This window comes from Suricata suricatta, chromosome X (genome assembly GCF_006229205.1).
Source record: "Suricata suricatta isolate VVHF042 chromosome X, meerkat_22Aug2017_6uvM2_HiC, whole genome shotgun sequence".
NCBI classification, from domain to species: Eukaryota; Metazoa; Chordata; class Mammalia; order Carnivora; family Herpestidae; genus Suricata; species Suricata suricatta.
The window spans coordinates 98,578,353-98,604,983 of record NC_043717.1 but is presented as its reverse complement, the minus strand read 5'-3'; the positions used below and the strand labels follow the sequence as shown (position 1 = coordinate 98,604,983).

Here is a 26,631-nt window from a genome sequence, read left to right as displayed (position 1 = left end):
GGCAGTTCGACTGGGTACCTGCAAGGGTAGAAGGTGGGTTCAGAAAATACAACCAGTTCCCTGCCTTCTGGAGCCGGCCATGCCTGTGCCTGAGTCACAGGGCCAGCTAGAAGTGGAGGGGGGCTGAAGGGAGCACCAGTATGAGTGTAATAAGTTCTAACGGAGGATCTCTGGAGAGAGGTTCTCCGTGATTCCAGAAGCAGTCATAGCTGAGCTAGGCCTTATAGGACAAGAGGAAAGCCAGTAGTAAAGACAGAAGAATGACATTCTAAGCAAAGGAAATGAGCAGCATCGGGCACCAAGGCTCACATGAGCCTGTGGCAGAGGGTGAGGCTGGAGTCATGGTAGCAACTGAATTGTGGGGAGTTTTATTTTGTTTGTATTTTTTATTTCTTTTAGCTTTTATTTCGTTTTGAGAGAGAGGGTATGTGAGCGGGAGAGGGTCACAGAGAGAGAGGGAGAGAGAATCCCAAGGAGGATCCATGCTGTCAGTGCAGAGCCCGACGTGGGGCTCGATCTGATGAAACCTGAGATCATGACCTAAGCCAAAATCAGGAGTCAGAGCTTCACTGACCAAGCCACCCAGGTACCCCATGAATGTGGGGGATTTTTTAAATGTTTTTTAATTTTATTTTTGAGAGACACAGAGAGAGATAGAGAACATGAGCAAGCAGGGGAGGGGCAGAGGAAGAAGGAGACAGAGACCCAAAGTAGGCTCTAGGCTCTGAGACATCAGCACAGAGCCCGATGCAGGGCTCAAACCTACAAAACGGGAGATCATGACCTGAACCTAAGTCCGCACTTAACACTGAGCCATCCAGGTGCCCCTGGGGAGTTTTAGATGCCTCGTCAGGTTATTCTTTTTACTCTAAGACAGATGGCATCATCAACAGTTCCCAAAGAAGGGACCTTTGCTTTAGGGGGGGAATCTGCTAGCAGAAGAGGAGAGACCAATCTGGAGGTTTTAACAGGGCAGCAGAGGGGTCAGAAAGTGGAAACCAGACCAGTAGCAGTGGCAGTGGAAGGTAAAGCTCATGGACTGGAGAGATTGTGGATGAACTTGAAGTTTTAAGGGTGAGTAGCTACCAGGATAGCATGGTAGGTGCTAATTATGGAGACAGAGGGGACACAGAAGTGGAATTTAGAGGGACTGTGGCCCTTCACTTTAATTATTATCCTTCCCCTTTTTCTGGTCTGAATTCCTGCCCATCCTTCAAAGCTCAGCTAAAATAACACCCTGTGAATCCTGCCCCTCCGTAGTCCCCAGTAAGAGTGAAACTGGACTTCCTCTGTTCTCATAAAACCCCTCCTTTATGCCGCCCTTTCTGTACTTAGCGGCAGCACACCTGTGTTCACGTCATTTGGGTTCATGGCCGACTCCTGCGAATTATTTGCACGTTTTCTGAGGCCACTTCGTGTTTACCTGTGAACTCTTAGTGCCACCCAAGCATATAGTGGGTTGTCGGAAAATGTGTATAAATGAATGAATGAATGTTGCCATCGCACAAGACATTAAAGGCAGCCCTTTCACAGGACCAGCCTGAGCACGTGGTCCCCCCGTCCCACCATTTTGGAGTCAGTCCTATGGTATGATTACGCACCCAAACAGTATCACTCCCCTTGGTCATATACGTTACCATATTGATTTTCAAATGGTTTCTGACTCTTTATGAAAGTCAAATTCACCCTCCAAGGATGAGATTTTTCCCCCCAACTGACGATTTCATTCCTAAAGAACTTCACCAGCGTTCTAGGTGACTGTCCTTGTCACTAGAGGAGAAGTGGAAACTTTTAGTCAAATTCCTTTGTAGGCATACATTGGATTTCCCTATGCTGAGAATCCTAGAGAGAGGAGTTTTCACACCCCAGAAACAGAATACTTTGGTTCCTACATGGGATGGTTGCCTTGGAAATACATTTCTCCTTGACCAGGTTGAATTTGTGTGAACCTTTGGAGGACCTATCAAGCGTGCCCCAAAGCTGAAACAACCCCCAGAGATGACTCTAATCCATGCATTCAGTGAAAATCGGTGAGATTATGGAGTGACCCAGATTTTGTGAATTACCAGAAGAGAAGAGAACATTCGGCTGTTTCACTTTCGGAGAAAGACTGCCTCGTTTGAGGAATATGTCCCTCATTGCTGAAGTGACTCTCTGAGAGCACTTCAGATTCTGTCTCTCAGATAGCGTGCATTGCATAGACTGCCATCTAATATGAAAATAAAGGAAGGTAGGACCATGGAGGCATCGTTCAGAAAAGAGTGGTGTCTGGAAAGCGCACAATATTTCTACAGGGTTTTGGGTTTTTTTGGTAGGGTTTTATCAAGTTATTCCTGATAACATCTCCGCAAATTACCGCTGTTTTCTAACCGCACCCTCTACTACTCCGTGGATGACTGAGAGATGAGAATCTGCTGTTCATTTCATCGGGCTTACAGATAGGCTGTTTTTAATGGCTGCTTATGGCGCATGCACACGTCCGCAAAATCTGAAAGAAGGTTTTCAGGTTCTTTTTTTTTCTGAAACACTCCATGGGAGCAAGAGCCCTTCATTTGTGTGGGCAAATCCAAAGAAAACATGGACAAGTACATGGCAGAAATCACATGCCAGGGTCCAAAGTCCCCCGGGCTGCTCTCCTGTCTGCTTGTAGAATTACTGTAAATTCCTTGCTTCTCTATTGATTTGCTTGTAAATGTTACTGTAAGGCAAGGATGAGGTGGGGGGGGGTGGATTTCCTTTTCATTTTTAAGTCAAGGTCCAATGATTAAAAAATCAATTTGGCTTACCTAAAAGCCAAAGTTAGCCTTTCTTTGTAGCGTCCCTCTAGAAATATAGGCAGCTGGTAATATAACATTGTAACACAGATCTTAGCCTTGGGCAGTTGACAATCACAGTACATAGTAACTGGACAGTCTCTGAAAATTAAGGACCAAATGTTGATTTTCTCATATTTAATCCCAAAGGCGAGCAGGAACAAAGTTCATGTGACGGCTTTATACTTGTCTTTTCAATCTTTAGCCCTTATATTTGTCTACTATATTCCAGTTATGTGGCCAGTTCTAATTTTTCCGTTACCTTATTACAAAGAGAGCTAATCATTGATCAGTAGCACTTACACTTAGGGCTTTTTCCAAAGCATCACGTGAAATGTTATATGTAATCGTGGTTTCCAGTGATAATAGGTTGTGCTATTAAAATAGAGCACTGGTCATACACACTCAAACACAGTATGTCTGAAACTCCTGAAGGACAATCCCACAGGGTTCTCCATGAAATTCACAGCCATAAATACTTAGCCATGGTTTATTTACTTTTCTTACAGGAACATTTTACACCAGAGTGCAAATTCAAAGAATCGGTGTTTGAAAATTATTATGTGACCTATTCGTCGATGATATATCGTCAGCAGCAGTCAGGCCGAGGGTGGTATCTGGGTCTGAACAAAGAAGGGGAGATCATGAAAGGAAACCATGTGAAGAAGAACAAGCCTGCAGCTCACTTTCTGCCCAAACCACTCAAAGGTAAACTTGATATGATAGGAAGTATGCATTAAATGAGTATTAGTACTTCAATCAGTCCTTTATCATGCTTGCCTTAGTGGACTGTAATTCTTCCCCATTAGGGCAGTTTTACAGAAATTGGGTAATGTTCTGTGTAACACTTAAAACCTGAAAGCATTGGCAGTAGCACCTGATCTTCTGATTTTCATGTTCTCGTAGCACATCTATAGATAGTAACACCTTACTTATGTGGGAATACCTTGATTGCTAACTCAGGACAGCCAAGAACCCCAAATGATGTCCAAACAGTTCCTAGATAGAAACACAGATGCTAGAATGTACGTGCACTTATCGGAAAGCTCCTTGGGCCCTCAGTAGGGCCCGGCAGTATTATCCCGATGGTGTTTGTTCATGGCGTTTGCCTCGCAGCCATTAGTAGGAGATTAGTAGCAGATTGGAAAGAACGAGGGATAGAAGTGGGGTGCAGAAGATAAGGCTCTTTGAAGTAGCTGAGATGTGGTAGAGACGGGATAGAGAACGTGGACAAAGCACAGCAAGACCTCCAAGAGCCTGCCAGCCTGAGGTTCGAATTGAGGTCAGAGTAGCGGCCGCCCATCCTATTGAATGAGCTTAGCACACTGAGCGGCAGTACGTTCCATAGCCAGACTAGTTGGATTCAAATCCCAACACCACTCTTTACTAACCGGATGGTCATGGTTCCATGACTGACCTGTGTGCGTGGGCCTTGAGTTTCTCAGCTGTGAATTACGGATAATCTTAGGTGGATTAAGTGAGCCGTAATGTGCGTGAAACACTTAGGATGGTGCCCAGCACGTCGTGCACGCTCTGTAAGTGGACACCCGTGTCGTTACTCAACTGCCCAACAACAATCATGCTTGTTGCCTATTGCATTCATTAAGAATTGCCCTAACACTTAGACTCTTGGAGAGTATCATCTTGAGTCTGATAGAAATCGGTGTTGTACAGTGTTTTCCGCGTTCATATTTGGCTGGCACAGCATGCTGTAGGTTCTATTTAAACCTTGAAGAGCTTTATTCAGTGCATTTTTCATGAAGCCTCTCATGGATGTAACGGTCAGGGATGGAAATGAGACGTTAGCGTTCCTTGCCCACTGCACCAAAGCTTGATCTTGCTTAAGCTGAGCCAGTGGTGTTCTCCGGGTCGGGCTGAAACCCAGCAGAGGAGCTGGGGGGGCCAGTGTGGGGTGCGCATTCGAAGGCCTCTGACTCCACCTGTCTGTGCTTTCTAGTGGCCATGTACAAGGAGCCGTCCCTGCACGACCTCACGGAGTTCTCCCGGTCCGGAAGCGGCACCCCAACCAAGAGCAGAAGCGTCTCGGGCGTGCTGAACGGAGGCAAATCCATGAGCCACAACGAATCCACGTAGCCAGTGAAAGCAAAACAAGACCTCTGTAACAGAACCTTACCTCCAGGTGCTGTTGAATTCTAGCAGGCCCTTTGCCCAAAAGTTCACATGTGTCATTGACGTTTACCAAACAAACAGGCAGAGTTCACTAGTCTATCTGCCCTTAAACCTTCCGATCCTCCACACTAAAGCCCCATAATTTCTAGAGAGCTTGTGCAACAAACGGCCAAGCATTATCAGTGAACTTAAATCCTGGAGAGAAGGGCCTGCCCAGTTTTTCTCATGATCTCACCTGCACTCTGGGGATGACAGGCAAAAACCATTCACAGCACTAATGCTGATAAAAATTTGCGCTCCAACCAAGAAAATATAAAAGACCACAATTGCTCTTCAAAAACAAAACAAAAACAAAAAACAAAACACAAAATTAACTACTTAAATGTTTTGTCGGGGCAAACAAAACTTCTGTGACCTGTGTTGTTTTCTTGGCTTCCTGTTTTCTATCTACGCTTGATTCAGATGTATTCTTCCTTTCGTAATAGTGTAACTCCATGATTTCTGAAATTCAGTGGTTTCTACCAACTTTGTGTCCCTTAATCCAAATCAACGAAGTTCAGGGTTGAATCTGAATTGGCTTCTCAGGCTCAAGGTAACAGTGTTCTTGTGATTCTACCAATTTTTCTTTTTCTTTTTTTTAGATTTGTAGTGTATTCTGGTCAAGTTATCGTGCTGTATTCTGTGCATAGAAATTGAACTGTATCGTCAATCCCAGTCAGTACGGATTACTTAAAAAAAAGATTGTTCTCAAGTGTAGATTTCTCTTGATTCCATTTGTGTTATCGTGTTCAACTATCGTTGTGGCTTCTTGTATAAAGACACGAACTGTGGAACTGTGGTGTCATCTTTTGTGTTGTTACAATAAGAATTGTCTTATCTGTATATGTACTAGGAGTCCTGCTGCCGTTCTTTTGGCATGTGAATATTGTGTACAAGGAAATGTTAAGACTGGTTACCCCTAATCAACATATACTTATACTTGCTTCTGGAAAAGTGTTTAAGACTTAGCTAGGTTTCCATTTAGATCTTCATATCTGTTGCATGGACGAAAGTTGGAATCTTGGCATAGAGTTGCATGACATGTAAGATTTTGTGCATTAATAATTGTTAAAATCTGTGTTCCAAAAGTGGACATAGCATGTGCAGGGCAGTTTTCTGTCCTGTGCACAAAAAAAGGTAAAAAAAAAGTTGTTTAATATTTGTTGTTGTATACCCAAATACGCACCGAATAAACTCTTTATATTCATTCAAAGAAAAAGCCTTCACTGTACATTTATTTTCTGTTACGTGCCATTAACTGTCATAGACCCTGGAGCTGAACGTTGAATTCTATATATAAGGTCACTGCCCCCTGATAATCTACAGTGTAGACATTGATATTAATGTGAACACTCCTTAAAGTGTGTCTGTTGTACTGGGTACTGTACTCGGACTTCAGATTGGAACAGAGAATTCTCATTCGCCCTCAGTGACGCGGTTGTACAAGTGAGACGTATGCGCTAGTGTTCTCCCTGCCGTTCACACCGTCAGTTCCCCTCTCTGTTGCTCATTTCTCTCGGTAGACAGAAGGCACAGGACTAAATATCTAAAGTCCTTTCCTCCCTCCGAAGGCTGAGGAAAAATATAAGCATTTTTAATATCAGTGACCTCACTCTAGCTCCCCAAAGCTGCCATTGCCTCACAATGCATGCTTCGGGAATTGTCGATATTTGAAGGGAAGAGTGGAGGAACAGGTGAAAACAGAATTGTCTGGCGCGTTCCAGGGCATCCATCAAAATAGAGTTATGGGCACCTCCTACCCCCTCCCCCTGGGAGCAAGCTTTTGCACCAAGGGGCGGCTCCCCATTCCTGAGATGTTTGGGCCAGACTCAGCAGGAGTTCCTAGTCCGGCCCACTCACCTTGTGATTCCATCTTAAGCCCTTATCCTGCCCGAGCTCGGAAGGCTGCATGCATGCAGTGAGGTGGCCTGGCTCTCTCTCGGACTCAGCCTTTTTATGTACCATGTGTAGAACCACTCAACCCCCCCCTTATTAACTCTTCACGAATGTTCAATCGTAGAGAAGAGTAACACATCGTCTCCCTCTTGTTCCAAGGACTTGGAGGTTGGGACCATTTTGGTCGCTGCTTTCCCTTTCTCGTTCAGAAACAGGGTAGGTCTGCTGGCAATAGACAGATCCGAACATTGGTGTCTCAGGGAAGCTGGGGGTAACTAAACACTGGTCGAAATACCCAGGCACGATCTCTCAGTCCCAGCATTCTCTTTGGGGCTGTTTCAAGTTGTTTTTAACAGAAAGTAGTGTTTGAATAAATTGGTAATTCAATAGCCGTCCTAGAACCCTCCCTACAAGTTACACTTTTACACATCATCACACACACATACACACACACACACACACACTTCTATGATACAAAGTATTGGCCCTGCTACAGGCTTGATGAACAGTTTTGGAAAACGCTACAAAGACTGGGATCGTACACGTACCTTTGTACACGTCAGAAGCACCTAGAGGGCCTATGAGAACCCAGCTTGCTGAACCCCACCTCCAGAGTTTCTGCTGAGGCCCAGGGCAGGCTCAAGACTTTGGATGTCTAACAGATTCCCAGGTGACGCTCAGACCGCTGGTCCTGGGGAAGTACTCACTCCCCGAGAACCTCTGATACACACTATTCCCTTCTTTGGGATTCAGAATGTGTGTTAACACGCTGAATTCTAAAAAGCCCTGTAAATGTGTTTGGCCACAAAGCCATAGTCTCACAGAGCACATACTAATACCCCTGAGGCTCAAGCCTCTCTCCGGTACCTAAGTCACCTGCACCGTGTGTCCACTTCCATGGCTGTAGGCAAGGCCTGGGAATCATGAATCTCTTTTTGTTAACTTTTTTTATGGTTCTTATTTATTTTTGAGAGACAGAGACAGTACGAGCAGGGGAGGGTCAGAGAGAGAGGGACACACAGAATCCAGAGCAGGCTCCAGGCTCTGCACTAGCTGTCAGCCCAGAGCCCAACACAGGCCTCGAACCCATGAACCGTGAGATCATGACCTGAGCCGAAGCTGGATGCTTAACTGACTGAGCCACCCAGGCGCCCCTGGGAATCATGAATCTGATGCCCACCCCGGTTTGAGGACTCCTGCTCTAGGACACAGCACCAATTTCGTATTGGCCCCACAGCGTGGGAGTGTGTATCCAAATCTCTGCATTGTACCCAGCCCAAGGGACAATCTGGGAACTAACACTGTCTTCAGGTTACTCGTAACTATTTAAAAGCAAAACAGGGGCGCCTGAGTGGTTCAGTCAGTTTAGCAAGCGTCCGACTTGGGCTCAGATCATGATCTTGCAGTTCGTGAGTTGGAGTCCCAGGCCCGCATCGGGCTCTGTCGCTGACAGCAGAGCGTGCTTCCGCCTCCTCTCTGCCCGTCCCCTGCGTGTGCTCTCACTCAAACATTAAAAAGCAAACAAATAAATTGAAGCAAAACAAATGGCAGCGTTTTCCCTCCAGGAGTTGTGTTTGTATCTAGAGGGAGCACGTACTCATTACCATGGAACCCTCAAACAATCGAGGGGAGCAGGGACCAACAGTCATTTCCAGACAGCCTGGGCTGTTCTTATCATGCTTCTCAAAATTCCTCCAACCCCTGCCAGGAGGCATTGTAAATGTACAATACATTTTAGGTATTGATTCTAGCAGCAGTCACATGCCAGGCCTCAAATCTGTACAGGGATGTGGCAGTAGTATAATGGATGACCATTTCCAACCAAAAAACCAGTGGAGGGGTGCCTGGCTGGCTCAGGGTCTTGATTTCAGGGGCACGAGTTCAAGCCCCATGATGGGTGTGGAGCCTGCTTTAGAAAACAAAACAGTGGAAAACTATAGCTAGGGCAGGTCACATCAGGACCGCACATTATTAACCATATTTACAATGACAAGTTTTCCTACTTGTCATCACTTTGGATGCAAAGATGTGGCCCCGTGGTTTAGCTTGATGCATCTGGTCACCCCAGAATGAAAGCACCAGGCTGAGTCACTACCTGATTCCATCCCCTTGCGTTGTGCCTTTTCCCCCTGAGGATTGAGACTCCCACTCACTCTAATACACACAACAGGACATGTCTCTAATTCTGGGCTGCTTTTTAGCTCTAAATGAGAAAGAAAGGAGAAAAATCCAGACTTGGAGAAATGGCATGTGGGTGTTATTCTTTCAGAGACCATCCTGGACCTATTTTTTTGTCATTTTTTAAAATATTTTTTTTGAGAGAGTGAGAGTGCAGACAGGGGTGGGGGTGGGGAGCAGAGAGAGAGGGAGAGACAGAATCTGAGGCAGGCTCCAGGCTCTGAGCTGTTGGTGCAGAGTCTAATGCAGGGCTCGAACTCGCCAACTGTGGGAGCATGACTTGAGGTGAAGTCGGACGCTTAACCGACTGAGCCACCCAGGTGCCCCATATTAATTTATTTATTTATTTAAGTTTTATTTATTCAAGTAATCTCTACAACCCAACGTGGGGCTCAAACTCACCACCCCGAGATCAAGAGTCACATGCTCTTCTGACTGAGCTAGCCAGGCACCTCTCTGCTGGACTTTTTTAATCTCCTAAACATTCTACTGCTTTTTAAATGTTTGAATTCATCACACCGAGAACAATAATCTTTGCCAAATCAACCAGCCCTTTTGTTAATATCACATGAGTACAAATGTCTGGTATTTTCTTCGTCACATTTACTCTAATAAAAAAATACAGAAAAGTGCATGGCAGCATTTTGGGAAGATTCCAGTTTCTCTGTGGGCATTCTTCAAGAGGTTTGTAACAGCTGCAATTCTGTCATTGTGCAGGAAGTCTTTCTAGAACACTCAGTGTGGATGGTTTTCAGTATTAGAATTCTAAACTAACCAAATAGCAATCCCATTTCTCCTTTCCTATTAGTTGTTTTTTATTTAAAAAAATTTTTTTATGTTTATTATTGAGACAGAAACAAAGCATGAGTGGGGGAGGGGCAGTGAGAGAGGGAGACACAGAATCGGAAGCAGGCTCCAGGCTCTGAGCTGTCAGCACAAAGCCCGAAACAGGGCTCAAACCCACGAACTTTAAGATCATGACCTGAGCCAAAGTCGGACACTTAGCTGACTGAGTCACCCAGGGGCCCCTTTATTAGTTTGTGCTATGAACGCTCTGCTTCTCTCTCTCTCTCTCTCTCTCTCTCTCTCTCTCTCTCTCTCTCTCTCTCTCTCTCTCTCTCTCTCATACGGTCACACATCTCATACGGTCACACATCTCATACGGTCACACATGCACACAACATGCAAATGTGCACCCTGAAGGGTCTTGGAGATACTCAGTCCTCTGAGAGGATGAACATAGGGCTACTCACCAGGGAGACTGGGACAGACATTAAAACGCCAGTCCTCCCTGGCCTCTGAGACTACCCTACCAGCTATGATCACTTATGTTCACTAAGGAGTGTCACCCAGGCCCATCCCCTCAACATGTTCACATGTCTGCACATTTTGTCCCCTAAAAATTTCTGCCTGCCCTTGCAGTAATGTGTTTGCCGTTGTGTAAAGTTAACAATCAGAGTAAGAGAAATACACAAGGGTGATGAATGAGTAAAAGCTCAGCTTCTTTAAGTCAATTGCTCACCTTGTTGGCTCCATGGATATTTATTACCTTCTAACCCGTCAGTGCGGCACAGCAGGTGGCTGGGGCCTGGATAAAGCATTCACGCAGCACAAATGGATTGAGACTCAGTCAGTCTTGCAGGAAAAAGAGATAATCTGGGGTTTAGCAACAGGGAAATTTTATTTGCTTATCAGAATTAATAAAGTGGAACTCTAGTTGGAAATAACTACTCATTTCTACATTCCCCCATATGTGAACCTCTCCGTTGCTAATACCCTTGTGCGAACTGGATGCTTACTACACAAGTGTTTTTTTCTTCTTTCAAAACTGCAAAACCAGAAAGAATTCGTCCTCAAAGGCTGGCTATATACTACAGTTTCCCCTTTAATATAAAATCGCTGGACAAAACAGTTTGCTCGATGCTTGAGTTTCATGGGTTCATCGGCTTTAGGGACATTTCAAAATACATAATGATTCTTTTCACCAACATACTGAATGCTGAATACACACAAAAGACTGCCCTATGGTGTGTGTGTGTGTGTGTGTGTGTGTGTGTGTGTGTGTGTGTGTTGTGGGGCAGGACTAGTCTTGCTCCCTGCCCTCACGGAGGTTTCAGTAAAGAGATCTTCAAATGTCTTTGGAGTCACATGCTTTAAGTATAAAATCACGCAACTATAATCTGTGCTAGAAACCAACACACAGGTTCTCCCTTCTGGAAACTCTCAGGCCAGCATACTAAATAGATACCAAATGTAGCCAGATTTTGATAAATACTGTAGTACAATCAAAGTTCCAGGAGAACACACACACACACACACACACACCTAAGTTGATTGATTCGGGAACCCGGAAAAGCTTCAAAGAGGAGTTATTTTTTTAGTTGAGACTTAAAAGTTGACTAGTGATTACACAGCCCGAAAGGTAGTGTAGACAACTCTAGGCCAGAATCCATTCTAGGGAAAGACACAGAGTCTGGCACAAAGTGTCCAGAAAGCATTAATCAAGCCTTGTGAAGCCTCACAATAGAAGGCGCACCCCCTGTTATGTGAATGATGTTTGGGGAAAGAACGCCCCCCCCCCCACCGCCATGTCTTGTTGTGTTCTTGTCTCATTGCCTGAAAGAGACTTTGAGCTGCTCTTGGAGTGTCTCTGAAACCTAGTTGCTCCCTCTGATGTAGAAACCCAATGAGTACATTGGTCTCCTCATTTGACAAAAGCCCAAGGAAATGGTCTATGAGCAAAGAGTGATTCACAGCCTCGCTCATTAGACCAGGAAGGACTGGCGTCCTGATCCTTCCCTCTCTGCGTGGGACAGTGTGTTCCTTACCTGCCATGACAAAGATTGGTCGAGTATTATGGGTTGTTTGCCCAGTGCAATCATACAGAAAAATAAAAATAAAAGGCAGCGACATGATAAAAGGGAAACTTGCTTCAAACACAGTCTTTCTATCCAAAATGGAAAGTTTAAGGATTTGTATTCCTTTCAGTTTGTAATTTGTTATTACAGTTTATTTGGAATTTTCAGACATCCAAAATGATTGAAAATGCCCTCTCTCTCCCTCCCTGGCTCTGGCTTTCTCTATCTCACACACACACGCACACGCACCTGTGCGAGCATGCACACACAGTATCTGTACACTTCTTGTCAGGGGAACTACAATTTTCTTTTGTTTTTTAAATTTTTTAATGTTCTTTATTTATTTTTGAGAGTCAGAGAGAGAGAGAGAGACAGTGGGAATAGAGGAGGGTCAGAGAGAGAGGGAAACACAGAATGTGAAGCAGGCTCCAGGCTCTGAGCTGTCAGCACAAAGCCCGACGCAGGGCTCCAAGCCACGAACCGTGAGATCATGACCTGAGCCGAAGCCAGATGCTTAACTGACTGAGCCACTCAGGCGCCCCGAACTACAATTTTCAAATAAGGTCACGTAAAATCCTCTTAAGTTTATCAATCCATTTGTTTTGCCAAACGCGTACCCAATGGAACCGAAGCCCCTATCAAGATACAGAACATTTCCATCACCACAGAAAATCGCCATAGGCCCTTTCCCACTCAATCTTCCCCCACCCACCCCACCCATGGGCACCCAGCATGCTAGTTATCTTCACATTAGATTACCTGCTTGTGTTTTAGAACTTATTACCAATATCATCATTCCACGTTGTGCTCTTTGTGGAAGTCTTCTTTCACTCAGGAAAATGTTTTTGAGATTCATCCGTGTTGTCAGCTTTTAATCTCCAGGTCCCCAATAATTGCTTAGGCAAGCATATTTTCACGTGCTTATTGGCCATTTATGTATCTTCCCTTGTGACGTATCTGTTCCCTTGATTTGCCCATTTATAGTGCATTGTCTTGTTTATTATTGATTTGTAGGGATTTTTTAAATGTTTTATTTATTTTTGAGAGAGAGACAAAGTATGAGCAGGGGAGGGGAAGAGAGAGAGGGGGACACAGAATCTAAAAAGCAGGCTCCAGGCCCCGAGCTGTCAGCACAGAGCCCGACACGGGGCTCGAACCCATGAACTGTGAGATCATGACCTGAGCTGAAGTCGGACGCTTAACCAACTGAGCCACCCAGGCACCCTGGGGATTCTTTATATAATCTAGACACCATTTCTTTGTCAGACATATGATTTGTGAATATTTTCCCCCAGTTTATCAATTTGTATCAGTTTCCTTGGTGATGACTTTGAGCTAGCAGAAATTTTCATTTTGATAGTCTAATTGTTTAACTTCTTTTGTGATTATTGATTTTTCTCTCCTGTCCTTAGCATTTATGTTTATATCTATGATTCATCTCAAATTAAGTTTTGTGTACAATGTAAGGTCGTAGTTGGGGTAATGTTTATTTGTATGAGGATATCAGTTTCTCCAGCCTCACTCGCTGAAAATAATTTTCTTTTCACATCAGGTTGCTTGGGTGTCTTTGTCAGAAATCAAATAACCACGAATGTGTGAATCTATTTCTAGACTCTCTAATCCATCCTATTGGTGTACTTATTGATTCTTATGCCAATGCCACCCTGTCTAAATTACCGTAACTTTGGAGTAGGGCTTGAAGTCCAGTAATAATTCCTTCAGCTTTATTCTTCTTTCCCAGATGGCTTTGGAATATTCGAGGGCCTTTGCTGGTAGCTGGAGGTGTCCCGAAAGGCTCACTCTTACGTCTTCTGACCTTCTACTTTTCCATCTCCTCAAAGTGCTCCCCTCTCCTCATGTTTACACTAATCATTGCTAATTAGTCATTGCTAATTAAAGAATCTACAGATCTTCATTTCCAGCTAAATTTGATTCAAACCCAAACCTATGTGTACATTCTCTACATCAGTAAATGACTGAACTCACTAGGCTCTCCTCCAAGCTGGTCCAAATCAGGAGAACATCCTTCCGAGGTTCAAGTTCAGACAAACAAGGTCTTTGAATTGCCTCTTTGTCTCTCACACTCAACCAGTCATTGAAGGTTGCCAAGTATTTATTTGCTCTTGCTTTGCTTTGCTTTGCTTTTTTTCTTTTCTTTTCTTTTCTTTTCTTTTCTTTTCTTTTCTTTTCTTTTCTTTTCTTTCCTTTTCTTTTCTTGTCTTGTCTTGTCTTGTCTTGTCTTGTCTTGTCTTTTCTTGTCTTGTCTTTTCTTTCTTTCATTTTTTTTTTCCCGCCAGTCTGAATACTACCTTCTCTGGAATATTCTACCTAGGTTAATGCTACTGTCGCCCACTATCTCCTCTTCATATCCTGGTTAGATAGTCTTTCTAACAGTCCTCTAGGCCATATTATCATCTTGTTTAATAATGTATGTCAATTCTTTTTTTTTAAGTTTATTTATTTGGGGTACTTAGGTGGTTCAGTCGGTTAAGTGTCCAACTCTAGATTTTGGCTCAGGTCATGATCTCATGGTTCATGAGTTCAAGCCCCACATTGGGCTCCACGCTGACACTGTGGGGTCTGCTAAGGATTCTCTCTCTTTCCCTCTCTGTGCCCCTCCCAGCTGCCCTCTCTCTCTCAAAAACAAATAAATAACTTTATTTTTTTAAGTTTATTATTTGCTTTTGAGAGAGAGAGAGAGCATGAATGGAGGAGGGGCAGAGAGAGTGAGAGACAGAATCTGAAGCAGGCTCCATGCTGCCAATGCAGAGCCCAACATGAGGCTTGAACTCATGAACCATGATATCATGGCCCGAGCTGAGATCAAGAGTTGGACACTTCACTTATGAGCCTCCAGGTGCTCCTGTCTGATCAATTCTAAACCTCTGGACTTGGACTTGGAGGCTTGTCTACACATGGACTTTCTCCAACTTCCCCACTTCATTTCCTAGTCATCTTTGTGAATAAGTGTGTGATCCAGTAGTTTTTTAAGCCTTTTGACAACGTCATCCTGACTGCATAAAATTCAACCTTTCCAGATATTACAAGGTGTAACTTTAAAGTGTTAACTTAGATCGTAAGTAAAACCCATTCCTATTATTTTTAACAGCTGCACTCCATTAACATTTCTCACCTTTCAATAGCCATTTTGGCTCAAACTTACATGATTTAACTGATAGGTCCTATTGTTTCAAAGTATTATATGGTCTGTGGGTGGACCAAGCTCCCAGAGCCTCTTCAGTCCCCTTCATTATTCTGTGATTCATGATTCAGTAGTGAGCAAGGAGTGGTCATTCCTCCATGACTTGCACAATGATGCTGATGTGTAATTTTCTCTTGACTTTACTCCTGGACAATTCTTCCGGCAGCCCATTTGAGGTGTTCTTTTGTCCTGTTACTGTGACTTCAACAAGAAAGTTATTATCAAGATGGACATTAGTACTGGTAGCCTCGTCAGCCTCGCTGGATGACACGGTCACAGCAAAGAAATGACAGATTTTTGCACAGCTCCTGCCATCAAGCGAAACTGGCATCTCCTTCTACTATTGGCTCATATTGGGAATGCGACCGCTGTTATTGATTAGGTCTCACAATGTTCCAAATCAGACTGATATTCCCCACACAGTTACCCCATAAGAAAAAGCAGATTCCTGCCCCTGCGTAAGGGATTTTAGATCAAAGTGCTGCAGATGTTTGCCAAAAGGCTCTTCTAATGAGCCTTGCAGACCCAAGACATAAGGGGGGCTAAGAACACAAGAGTTACAATTAACTCTGGTCCGGAGAAGAAGAGCCTAACTTAGAGATAAGAAACAGACAAGGACCGGACATAAGTTGCTTCATAAACCTTTGTTAATTGGAGCCACAATTACCTTCCCTTACACTGACATCCGGAATGAGGATAAATAATGAAGATGAGTAACAGTATCTAAAACATAGACCCATATATAAGGGCTGACACATTTAGGGCCCCTATGGTATTTGCACCCCCAGCACCAAACAATAAGGTTCACACAAGCAATCTACTAACCAGTCCAAATACATTCTTCCTCTTGTAAGCCAGACAAAATAACTCCTAGCTTGTCTATCTATTACTCAACCTATGGCTTAATCTTAGCATTATCGATATAAACAAATGTATGCTTTCCGCTCTTCACTGAGAACATCCTGTTGTCTTTTTAGTTGTGAAATTTACTACCAGTTCAAACAAATGTATATGATATCTACTTTTTACTTAGAACGTCCTGTTTTTTTTTCTTAGTTATAGAATTTGTTGACTCACTCTAATTAGATAGTTTTGCCAAAATGCCTCTGTAAAACTTGTGTCTATACACCTTTCAAAGCATCCTATGACAGAGACTTGTTCATTATAAAAGTTCTACCTGCTGATGTCCTGTAATCACAACCTATAAAAAAAAAGACACCAAAGCAGACAGAGCAGAGCTGCCTGACTGGTGATCAAGAAAGAAACCTGTGGCTCTCTCATCACTCTCTCGCTCTCTCACTCTTGCGCTCTCTCTCTCTCTCTCTCTCTCTCTCTCTCTCTCTCTCTCTCTCTCATGCCGACACCGTCCATCCTTCAGGGACCCCTGGACCTGTGGAGCGGGACTCTGGCACATTAGAGGGGCACCTGGGTCCCTCAGTTGGTGAAGTGTCCGACTCAGTTCTGGCTCAGGTCATGGCCTCATGGTTTCATGAGTTCGAGTCCCACATGGGGCTCTGCGCTGATGGTATGGAGCCCACTTGGGATTCTCTGTCTCTCTCTGAACCTTCCCTGCTCATGCTACCTCTGTCTCTCTCAAAATAAATAAATAAACTTGAAATTTTTTAAAAAAAATGGATGTTAGTAAGCTGACATGTTTCCCTTTTGCATGTTGTACATGACAGATTCCCCACTGCATCCCTTCAGTCCACACTCGTTTCCTGAAGATGGTCCTATCCTTGTAGAAAGAAGCAGAGTGTGTTTTTCATTTTATTAGTATTTTATTAGTATTTGGGAGATATGGGCTTTATCTAGTTCTGTCCTTCTCACTCACTCGCTTGATGGCTTTGGATAAGACACTTCTCTCTTGGCTGCTTCGTTTAGGAAATGAGGGATTTCGAGTCAATGCTGTTTCAGTATACTCTGGTTATCCTAGTATAGAATTATATTGAGGGCTGCTATGGTTGGAATGTTCATGTCCCCCCACCCAAATTCATATGTTGGGATCCTCATGGCCAATGGGATGCTGGCATAAGGCAGCACCTTTGAGACAGACTCAAGCCATGAGAGTGGAACTTTTATGAATCAGGTCAGTGTTGATTTATAAATTTTTTTACATTTATTTATGAGATATATAGAGCAAGAGGGGAAAGGCAGAGAGAGAAGGAGACACAGAATATGAAGCAGGATCCAGACTCTGAGCTAGCTGTCAGCACAGAGTCCGACGCAGGGCTCGAACTCACGAACCGTGAGATCATGACCTGAGCTGAAGTCGGACACTCAACTGACTGAGCCACCCAGGCGCCCCCAGGTCAGTGTTTATTAAAAGAACTTGCAGAGATCTGTCACTTCTTCCTCCACTTGAGGACATGTGGGATGTCTGCACCCCAGAGGAAGGCCCACACCTGACAGTGCTGATACCCTGGCCTTGGACTTCAGCCTCTAGAACTGTGAAAAATAAATGTCTGTTGTTTCTGAGCTACCCTGTCTGTAGTATTTTGTTATAACAGCCCAAATGGACAAAGACAAAGGCCTTTTAGGTATCTGATGGGAAGGAAGATACTTGGGGGGAGTCCTTCCCTCAAAACACCACACTTGGGCAATCCCCAGTCTATTTATGCATTAAGTTGACCCTGAATATAGAACTACTCCACTACTGGACCATATTTGACCTCAAATTCTGAAAGTGAAACTTAAAATACTAAAGATATGAAATATGTTACCCACATCATCAAGACTGGGGACCAAAAGGGGCACCTGGGTAGCTCAGTCAGTTAAGCGTCTGACTCTTGATTTCAGCTCAGGTCATGATCTAGTGGTTTCATGGGTTCAAGCCCTGCATTAGGCTCCATGTTGATGGTGCAGAGCCTGCATGGGATTCTCTCTCTCCCTCTCTGCCCTGCCCTGCTCTTGCTGTCTCTGTCTCAAACATAAAAAAAAAAAAAAACCTTAAAAATATTTTAAGAAAGACTGGGGACCAAGGAATATACATCTTCCAAGACTGATGAGCTCATCTGCCACACTCAATCATTTGCTTTCAAACATTTATTAGGTTCTTACTAAGTTCCAGGTCTCATGTAGACACTCAGAATATAGGGATGAAATTAAGATATCCTTGTCTTGGAAAATAATATGATCTCATGAGGAAGACAGGATGTCTACAAATAAATTACCCTACTGACTAGAAGGCAATATAATACTCACCATGTGTTACAGGACCACATTCTGATAAGTTAGCAACACCATAGCAAAGAGTAGGGTTTTGGTCACCAGTTACAGAAACTGAATCAGTTCAAACCTCTGGGCTGTAAGGTTTTTTAAGGAAAACTCATCTGCCCCTTCTTTCCTGGCATTGCTAACATAAGAACACATCAAAGATTTTACATTTTCTCAGAACCAGACATGTTCACGCAGAATAAAATAGAAACACAGTGGGAGACTGTCCTAGATCTAAAACTACCTTAGTGAGGTTGAAAGACTATCATTTTGAAATTCACTATGAGACATTTACAGGATAAAGATTTAATAACACACATACACACACACACACACACACACAAGCAAACCTATACTCTTTCCATTCTCTCCATTATTGCATTATCCCTCTTTATTCTGTGGTACCAGAAGATAATGCTTCACAACCTGTGTTTTTTCCATGATAGTCACTCAAATGGATGTACTGTGGTTCTTTTCAATTTCCTGATTACTAGTTCTGACTTCCTCCCGCCTCTTCTCTCTACATGAAGAAAGCTATCACAATGTAGCTAAGTGCATCCCTCTCTTTTTTTTCCTTCCCCTATGTGCTCACACCTGTCAAAATGGCTAAAATTAACAACAGAAGAAGCAACAGGTGTTGGTGAGGATGTGGCAATAGGGCCACCCTCTTACACTGTTGGTGGGAGTGCAAACTGGTCCAGCCACTCTGGAAAACAGTGTGGAGGTTCCTCAAAAAGTTAAAAGAGAACTAATCCATGATCCTGCACCTGCACTGGTAGGTATTTATCCAAAGGATACAGCAGTGCCAGTTTGAAGGGGCACATGCACCCCAATGTTTATAGCAGGGTTATCAACAATAGCTAAACTGGAGAGAACCTAAATGTTCATCAACTGTTGAATGGATAAAGAAGATGTGGTGTATATATATATATATATATATATGTATATATATGTGGTGTATATATATATATATATGTATATATATATATACACAATGCAATATTATTCAGCCATCAAAAAGAATGAAATCTTGCCATTTGCAATGATGTGGATGAACCTAGAGTATATCATGTTAGGTGAAGTAAGTCAGTCAGAGAAAGACAAATACCATGATTGCACTCATATGTGGAATTGAAGAAACAAAAGAGATGAACATAGGGGAAGAGAAAAAGAGAGAGAGAGAGAGAGAGGGAAGCAAACCATAAGTGACTCTTACCTATAGAGAACAAATGGAGGGTTGATGGAAGGAGATGGGTGGGGGATGGGCTAGATGGCAATGGGCATTAAGGAGGGCGCTTGTTGTGATGAGCACTGGGTGTTGTATGTACACATTGAATCATTGGACTCTACTCTTGAAACCAATGTTATCATATATGTTAAATAACTAGACTTTCAGTAAAAAATTGAAATAAAAAAAGAATGTAGTTGAGTGCAATACTACGATTGTGAGAAAAAGCACAGACTACTCTGATTGCTTCATACTTTCGTCTTGAAATAAGTATAGATTCATAGAAGATGCGAAGAGTACAGAGAAGTCATTTGTGCTTTTTACCTAGTTTATAGTAACATCTTACCTAACTATGGGACGATATTAACACACATATGTAACTACAGTACAACATTAAAACAAGGAATATGACATGGTACAAGCCACAGACCATATTCAGATTTCATCTCTTGTATAATGTGCTCATTGGGTACATGTGGGTCCATGTAATTATATCACATATAGATTTGTGTAACTACCACAATGGTCATGATGGAGAGCTGTTTCAATATCACAGGACCCCTAGACTGTTCCTTTATAATCACACTCGTTTCTCTGTCATCCTCCACACCCATAGAAGCCGGCAACCAGTAATCTGTTCTCCATCTCTATAATTTTGTTATTTCAAGGATGTTATATAAATGGCACCAAGCAGTGTGTGACACTTTCAGATTGGCTTTTCTCATTCTGACAAATTCCCTTGAGATCCATCCAAGTTGCTGTGTGTATCAATAATGATAATAATAATCAATCCCTGAAATCAATCAGTAATTATTGAATTCAGTGAATTCAGTGAATAATCCATCCAAGTTGTCTGCATGTATCAAGTACATTCCTTTTTATTGCTGCAATATTCCTTAGTATAGACGTGCCACAGTGTATTTTTTTAATGTTTTATTTTTTATTTTTGAGACAGAGAGAAACAGAGCATGAGCGGGGAGGGGCAGAGAGATAGGGAGACACAAAATCCAAAGCAGGCTTCAGGCTCTGAGCTGTCATCAGAGAGCCCGACGTGGGGCTCGAGCCGACGGACATGAGATCATGAGCTGAGCTGAAGTCAGAGGCTTAACCGACTGAGCCCCCCAGGCGTCCCAATGTGCCACAGTGTATTTAACCACCTGATTGTTGAACCCCACTTGTGTTGTTTCCCCTTTTTGTCTATTACAAATCAGTGGCTAAACGTGGATGGAACTCGAAGGAGTCACGCTGAGTGAAGTAAGTCAGGCAGAGAAGGACAGATACCATATGTTTTCATTCATATGTGGAACAGGAGAAACTTAACAGAGGACTGTGGGGGAGGGGAAGGGGAAAAAATAATTAAGGAGAGGGAGGGAGGCAAACCACAAGATACTCTGAAATACTGAGAACAAACTGAAGGTTGATAGGGGTGGGGGAGAGGGGAAAATGGGTGATGGGCATGGAGGAGGGCACTTGTTGGGATGAGCACTGGGTGTTATATGGAAACTAACTTGACAATAAACTATATTTTAAAAAAACAAACAAAAAAAGTTGCTAAGAATATTCACATACAAGATTTTGTGTGGACATTAGTTTTCATTTCTCTGGGGATAAATGCACAAGAATGCAATTGCCAAGCCACTTGATAATCATGTTCAGGTTTGTAAGAGATGGACAAAATTTGTCATGGCTACATTACTTTAGCTTCTACCATCAGTGCACAGTCATCCAATTTCGCTGCATCCTCACCAGCTTTGAGTGTTGCCACTGTTTTATTTTGTCTTAACCTTTCTCATAGGGCATGTGATATACAATTGTGGTTTTAATTGTATTTCCCTAGTGCTAACAATGTTGCCCATTTTTTTCATGTTTTAATTTTCCATTAGTACATCCTATTTTGTGAAATACCTTTTCATGACTTTTGTCTACTTTCTATTGGTTTTTAAAATTTTTTTGCCATTGGATTTGGGGCGCCTGGGTGACTCTGTGGATTGTATCTGACTTTGGCTCAGGTCATGATCTCACGGTTCGTGAGTTTGAGCCCCACATGGGGCTCTGCACTGCATGAAGCCTGCTTCAGATCCTCTGTCTCCCTCTCTCTGCCCCACTCTCACGCTCTTTCTCTCTCTAAAGTAAATAAATATTTTTTAAAAAACTCCCCTGGGAGAGGAATTCACTTAATAAAAAAAAAAAAAAAGATGTTCCCACTGCGTTTCCAAAGTTTGTTATATATTCTAGGTATAAATCTTTTGGGAGATGTATGGTTTGCAAATTTTCTTCCAGCAATTGATTATTCAAAGTATATACTAAGGGGAGACCCTTGGGATGGTAGAGTAAGAACCTGCGAAAATATTTTACTCCATAAAAGCAATGAGAACACTGACAAAAATTCTAAATCAATTTTTTAAGAATTCTGGAAACTAACCAGAATATATAAATTACTCTTACAACTTAACAATAAAGACAGTAAGCCGCTTAAAAAATGGTAACATGATTTGGATAGACATTTCTTTGAAGAGTACATAAAAATTACTAATAAGTACGTGAAAAGATGCTCAGCTTCATTAGTCATTTGGATAACGCAAATCACAACCACAATGAAATTACAATACATACACCTGCTAAGACCGGCTCAAATAGCCAAAAGATAACAACACACATTGGTGAGGACATGAAGCACCTAGAACCCTCATACAACTGAGGAGTGTGAAGAGGGGCAGCCACTTTGGAAGACAGTGTGGCCATTCCTGCAAAACTGAGACATAAAGTTAGCACATGACACAGTTCTGTTCCGAGGTCATCACTAAAAAGAAATGAAAACATCTGGTACATGAATGTTCACAGAAGCATTAATCACAATAACTAAAAAGTTAGAACAATCCAGCTTAACCAACTGAGCCAAACAAACAAATCCAAATGTCCACCAACTGAGGAACTGATAAAGACAATGTGGTCTGTATAAACAAAATATGACTCATGCCTAAGAAGAGTGAAGTACTCCTAGATCTACAACACGCCTGAACCTGGAAAACATGCTGAGCGAAAGAAGCCAGACACAAAAGGTCACATATTGTAGGATTCAACTTATATGAAATGTCCAGGATGGACAAATCCTTAGAGACAATGTTGATAAATAGTTGCCATGAGCTAGGGGAAGGAGGGAGATTGGGGAGTGACTTTTGATGGGTATGGGGTTTCCTTTGGGGTGATAAAATGTTCTGGAATTAGTAGTGTTGTTTGTACAACATCGTGAATCTAATAAAACTGATGACTGCTAGAGGGGAGAGACGTGGTGGAATGGGTGAAATGGATGAAGTGGGGGTGGGAGATAGAAACTTCCAGTTATGGAATGAAAGAGTCATGGAAATAACAGGCATAGCATAAGATATATATACAGTCAATGATATTGTAATAAGGATGAAAAGGGATGGACTAATAGTAGCTACACTTGTGAACATAACATAATGTATAAACTTGCCAAATCAGCAAACTGAACACCTGAAACTAATGTAACACCGTGTGTCAACTATACTCATATATAAACAATAAACAAACAAACCAACCTGCACAATTGTACACTTTAAAATTTTTAAAAACTTAGGGTGCCTGGTTGGCTCAGTCAGTGGAGCATGTGACTCTTGACCTTGGGTTTGTAAGTTCAAGCCCTACACTGGATATAGAAATTACTAAAAAAATAAAATAAAATTCTGTCAATGGTCTGTTTCAAGTTTTTGTTTATTTTGAGAGAAACAGAGCATGCGAGGAAGGGTAGGGGTAGAGAGAGAGAGGAGAGGGAGAATCCCAAGCAGGCTCCACACCCAAGGCAGAGCCCAGTGTGCAACTCAATCCCAGGAACCTCGAGATCATGACCAGAGCCAAAATCAAGAGTCAGATGCTTAACCAACTGAGCCACTCAGTCACCCTCAAAACCAAAAATCTTTAAAAACTTTTTTTTAACATTATAAACAGTACATAATTAGCCCACTTTGGACTTTGAACTAGTACTAGTTGTTTTTTTTTTTAATGTTTATTTTTTGAGAAAGAGAGAGGGACAGAGTGTGAGCAGGGGAGGGGCAGAGAGAGAGGAAGACACAGAATTTGAAGCAGGCTCCGGGCTCCCAGCTGTCAGCACAGGATGCCTGACATCCTTCACAATTTATGTATCAATTCACAATTGAGACTCACAGCTCTAGGGAACAAAGAGGGAAAGCACTTTCTAATTCTCCCTCAGCAGAGGACGGGAGTTCTTTGGGTTGATCGGGTCCCCCTCTGCTATTTAATATGCTGGTGTGTCATTCTGATGATATAGAGCTCCATATCCTGAGGTTTTTTAATATATTAAATGGGGATAATAACAGTACCTTTCTTATGGTTTCTTACAAAGATTTAGGCAAAGCACTTAGAAGAGGCACGGGCACATGGCAAACAAGAAATTTTCACAATATTATAGAACACCAAAATGCAGGTATAAAACAAAAACAGGGCTTGAATAAGAGCTTAATGTTTTCTATCATTATTATTGCTGCTGCCGCTGTTCTATGATCCCTTTTGGAAACTGACAGCGGTATAGTGTGTAGCTAGCCCATCAGTCTTTGTTAGACAACCCCCATCCAAATGAGTTGTGGTTATGGAGAAAGAATGATCATTTCCTTTTTTTTATTATTAAATACGTAATATGTTGGCTGTGATATGCGATGGATAGGAAATATATCCTAGATGATCTAGATGACCATGTTTTTTGTCTCTGTCCAAGTTCCGGGCCGGAAGTTCCCAAAACACTTGGAATTTCCTGGGGTAATAAAAGTATCTTTTGTTATGTTAATGAGATGTTCTGGACCCCACCCATGGGCAGAGGCTGGTTGCCAGGAGGACCTACTTAGTGATTAGACGTGCTTGTAGTCCCACACCCTCCACCTGCGGAGATGGGAGGGAGCAGGAAGTTGAATTACCCAATGGCCAATTATTTCATCATGATTATCCAATGAAGGCTTCGTAAAAGCCCAAAAGGAGGTGGGGTTTAGAGCTTCTAGGTTGGCAAACACCTGGAGGTTGGGGAGAGTGGCACACCCATAGGGAGCATGAAGCCCCTCCCCCCCAGGACTCTCCCTACGCATGTCTTCATCTGGCTGTTGACAGGCATCCTTTATCATAACTTTTACGGTCAAAAGTAAGTGTTTCCCCAAGCTCTCTGAGTCGCTCTAGAAAATTAAAAGAACCTGAGTACAAGATGGTTGGATCCGCTAGCTGCAGCCTATTGGTAAGAAGCACAGGTAAGAGCCTGAGGCTGGTGTCTCGTGTCTGAAGTTGGGTTCGGGGGCAGTGTTGGAGAACTGAACCCTTAACCTGTGGAATCTGATGTAGCTCTGAGTGGATAGCGCCAGAACTGAGGTGTGGGAGGAACCCCCCCCCCACCTTGGAACGGGGGTCTGGCAATCCCAAAAGAATGGTTCTGTAGGAAATTTGAAAACTGTAGAATATAAAATATATTTAAAATCTAAAACTCACCAAATTAAAAATAACCAATATGTAGGTGTGTGTGCAAATTATATGTGTATATAAGTAGTTGCATATATACTAAATGTATATATTTCTTGGGAACTTGGAAGCCCATTTTTTATGAGTGGTAATTTCAAGACCTGTCTTGTCACACACTGAAACAGATGATATAGAATATCAGAGCTAGGAAGAATCTTCGTTTATTGTCTGCTATTTCCTGCCTTGAAAACAAGCCCTCTTAAGGGCACCTGGCTGGCTCAGTTGGCCCAGCATGCGACTTTTGACCTCAGAATCATGAGTTCAAGCCCCACTTAGGGTGTAGAGCTTACGTTAAAAACATTGGTGGCACCTGGGTGGTTTAGCTGGTTAAGTGTCAGACTCTTGATTTCGGATGATTTCAAGGTTTGTGAGATCGAGCCTTGTGTACGGAATCTGCTTGGGATTCTCTCTCTCCCTCTCTCTCTGCCCACCCCCTATTCCCATCACACACATGCACACTCGCTCTCAAATAAATCAACTTTAAAAAATGCAAACAAGAACATGCCCTCTTTTGTCCCTTTCTGTTCATTTAATCCTGAACTTCAGAGTACAGATATTGGATAGTTTACTCTTCTTCTGTATAGTTTTGGTTAACTATATTCTCCTCCAAACATTTATTTTTACAGACCAGGAAATGGAGACATTGAAATTTTAATTCCCTTGCCCTTGGCCACAAACCTCATAAGTGAGCCTCTAGGTCCCTTCATAGTGCATTACGTCATTGATTGGACTGAAATGTATTTGATTCAATGTCAAGTGCCATTTAGCAGGACATTTGCATTTGGGGCCGAGATGTTTCATTTCCTTCTGAATGTTTGTGTCTTCATATGTTTAAAGTGAATTTCTGGAACTCAACGTAAGATGGGACACGAATAGAAGTGTCTACCTCCTCAAATATCCACCTGTGGAATTAGCAAAGGAATTAAAAGGATAGCAGGGCACCTGTTTCATCTCTGGGAAGTAAGTAGGAGTGCTATTTACATACTAGAAATTTCAAGGAATTTCTTCTAAATACAATGAGCACGTCAGCACATTGAAGAAAGGTGCAAATCCCAGTCTCCCCTCTCTTGTGAAAAGGCGTCAGAAAATTATGGCTACATGTACAGACCATCATGGAAAAAGCCAACCATTGGGAAGGGCAAGGGCAGCAGGCAAGGGTGTACCTGAGGGCAGATGTGAAGACTTCTAGAGCCCCTTGTGCGAATAAAGAGCCATATTATCAACAAGCAGCTACCCTGGAAGGTTCCAAGATGCACGGAGCTGGTGGGAACAGAGTGCCAGCAGTACAGATGGCTGCATTGCTGACCACAGCCCCGGGAAGAAGGCCAGACAGAACCATCAAAGAGCTGGAATGGAGGCGAAGCTAAAAGACATCTAAATACAAAAGGCTGTTCCATAGCTCAATGGCTTTACCAAACAGAAGGAAGTTATCAGAGAGAGATGGTTAGTTGGAAGCACCAACTTCCTTTCCACACCCTGTTCCATCGCCACCAGTTATGTTGAATAGATGTATCCGCCATTCTCTTGAAGAGCACACTTGTC

General features: G+C 42.8%; 1 protein-coding gene across 3 annotated transcripts in view; it reads left to right on the top strand.

Annotated features, from left to right (window-relative positions):
• FGF13 (fibroblast growth factor 13) overlaps positions 1-6,201 on the top strand; it is a 476,958-nt gene extending 470,757 nt beyond the window's left edge. For all 3 annotated transcript variants that reach the window (XM_029930736.1, XM_029930738.1, XM_029930737.1), the window contains 2 exons: positions 3,323-3,521; positions 4,771-6,201. In XM_029930736.1, coding sequence (XP_029786596.1) covers positions 3,323-3,521; positions 4,771-4,907 — 336 coding nt within the window. In that variant the 3' untranslated portion in view covers positions 4,908-6,201. The remainder of the gene's footprint in view (positions 1-3,322; positions 3,522-4,770) is intronic.
• The last annotated feature ends 20,430 nt before the right edge of the window (positions 6,202-26,631 follow it).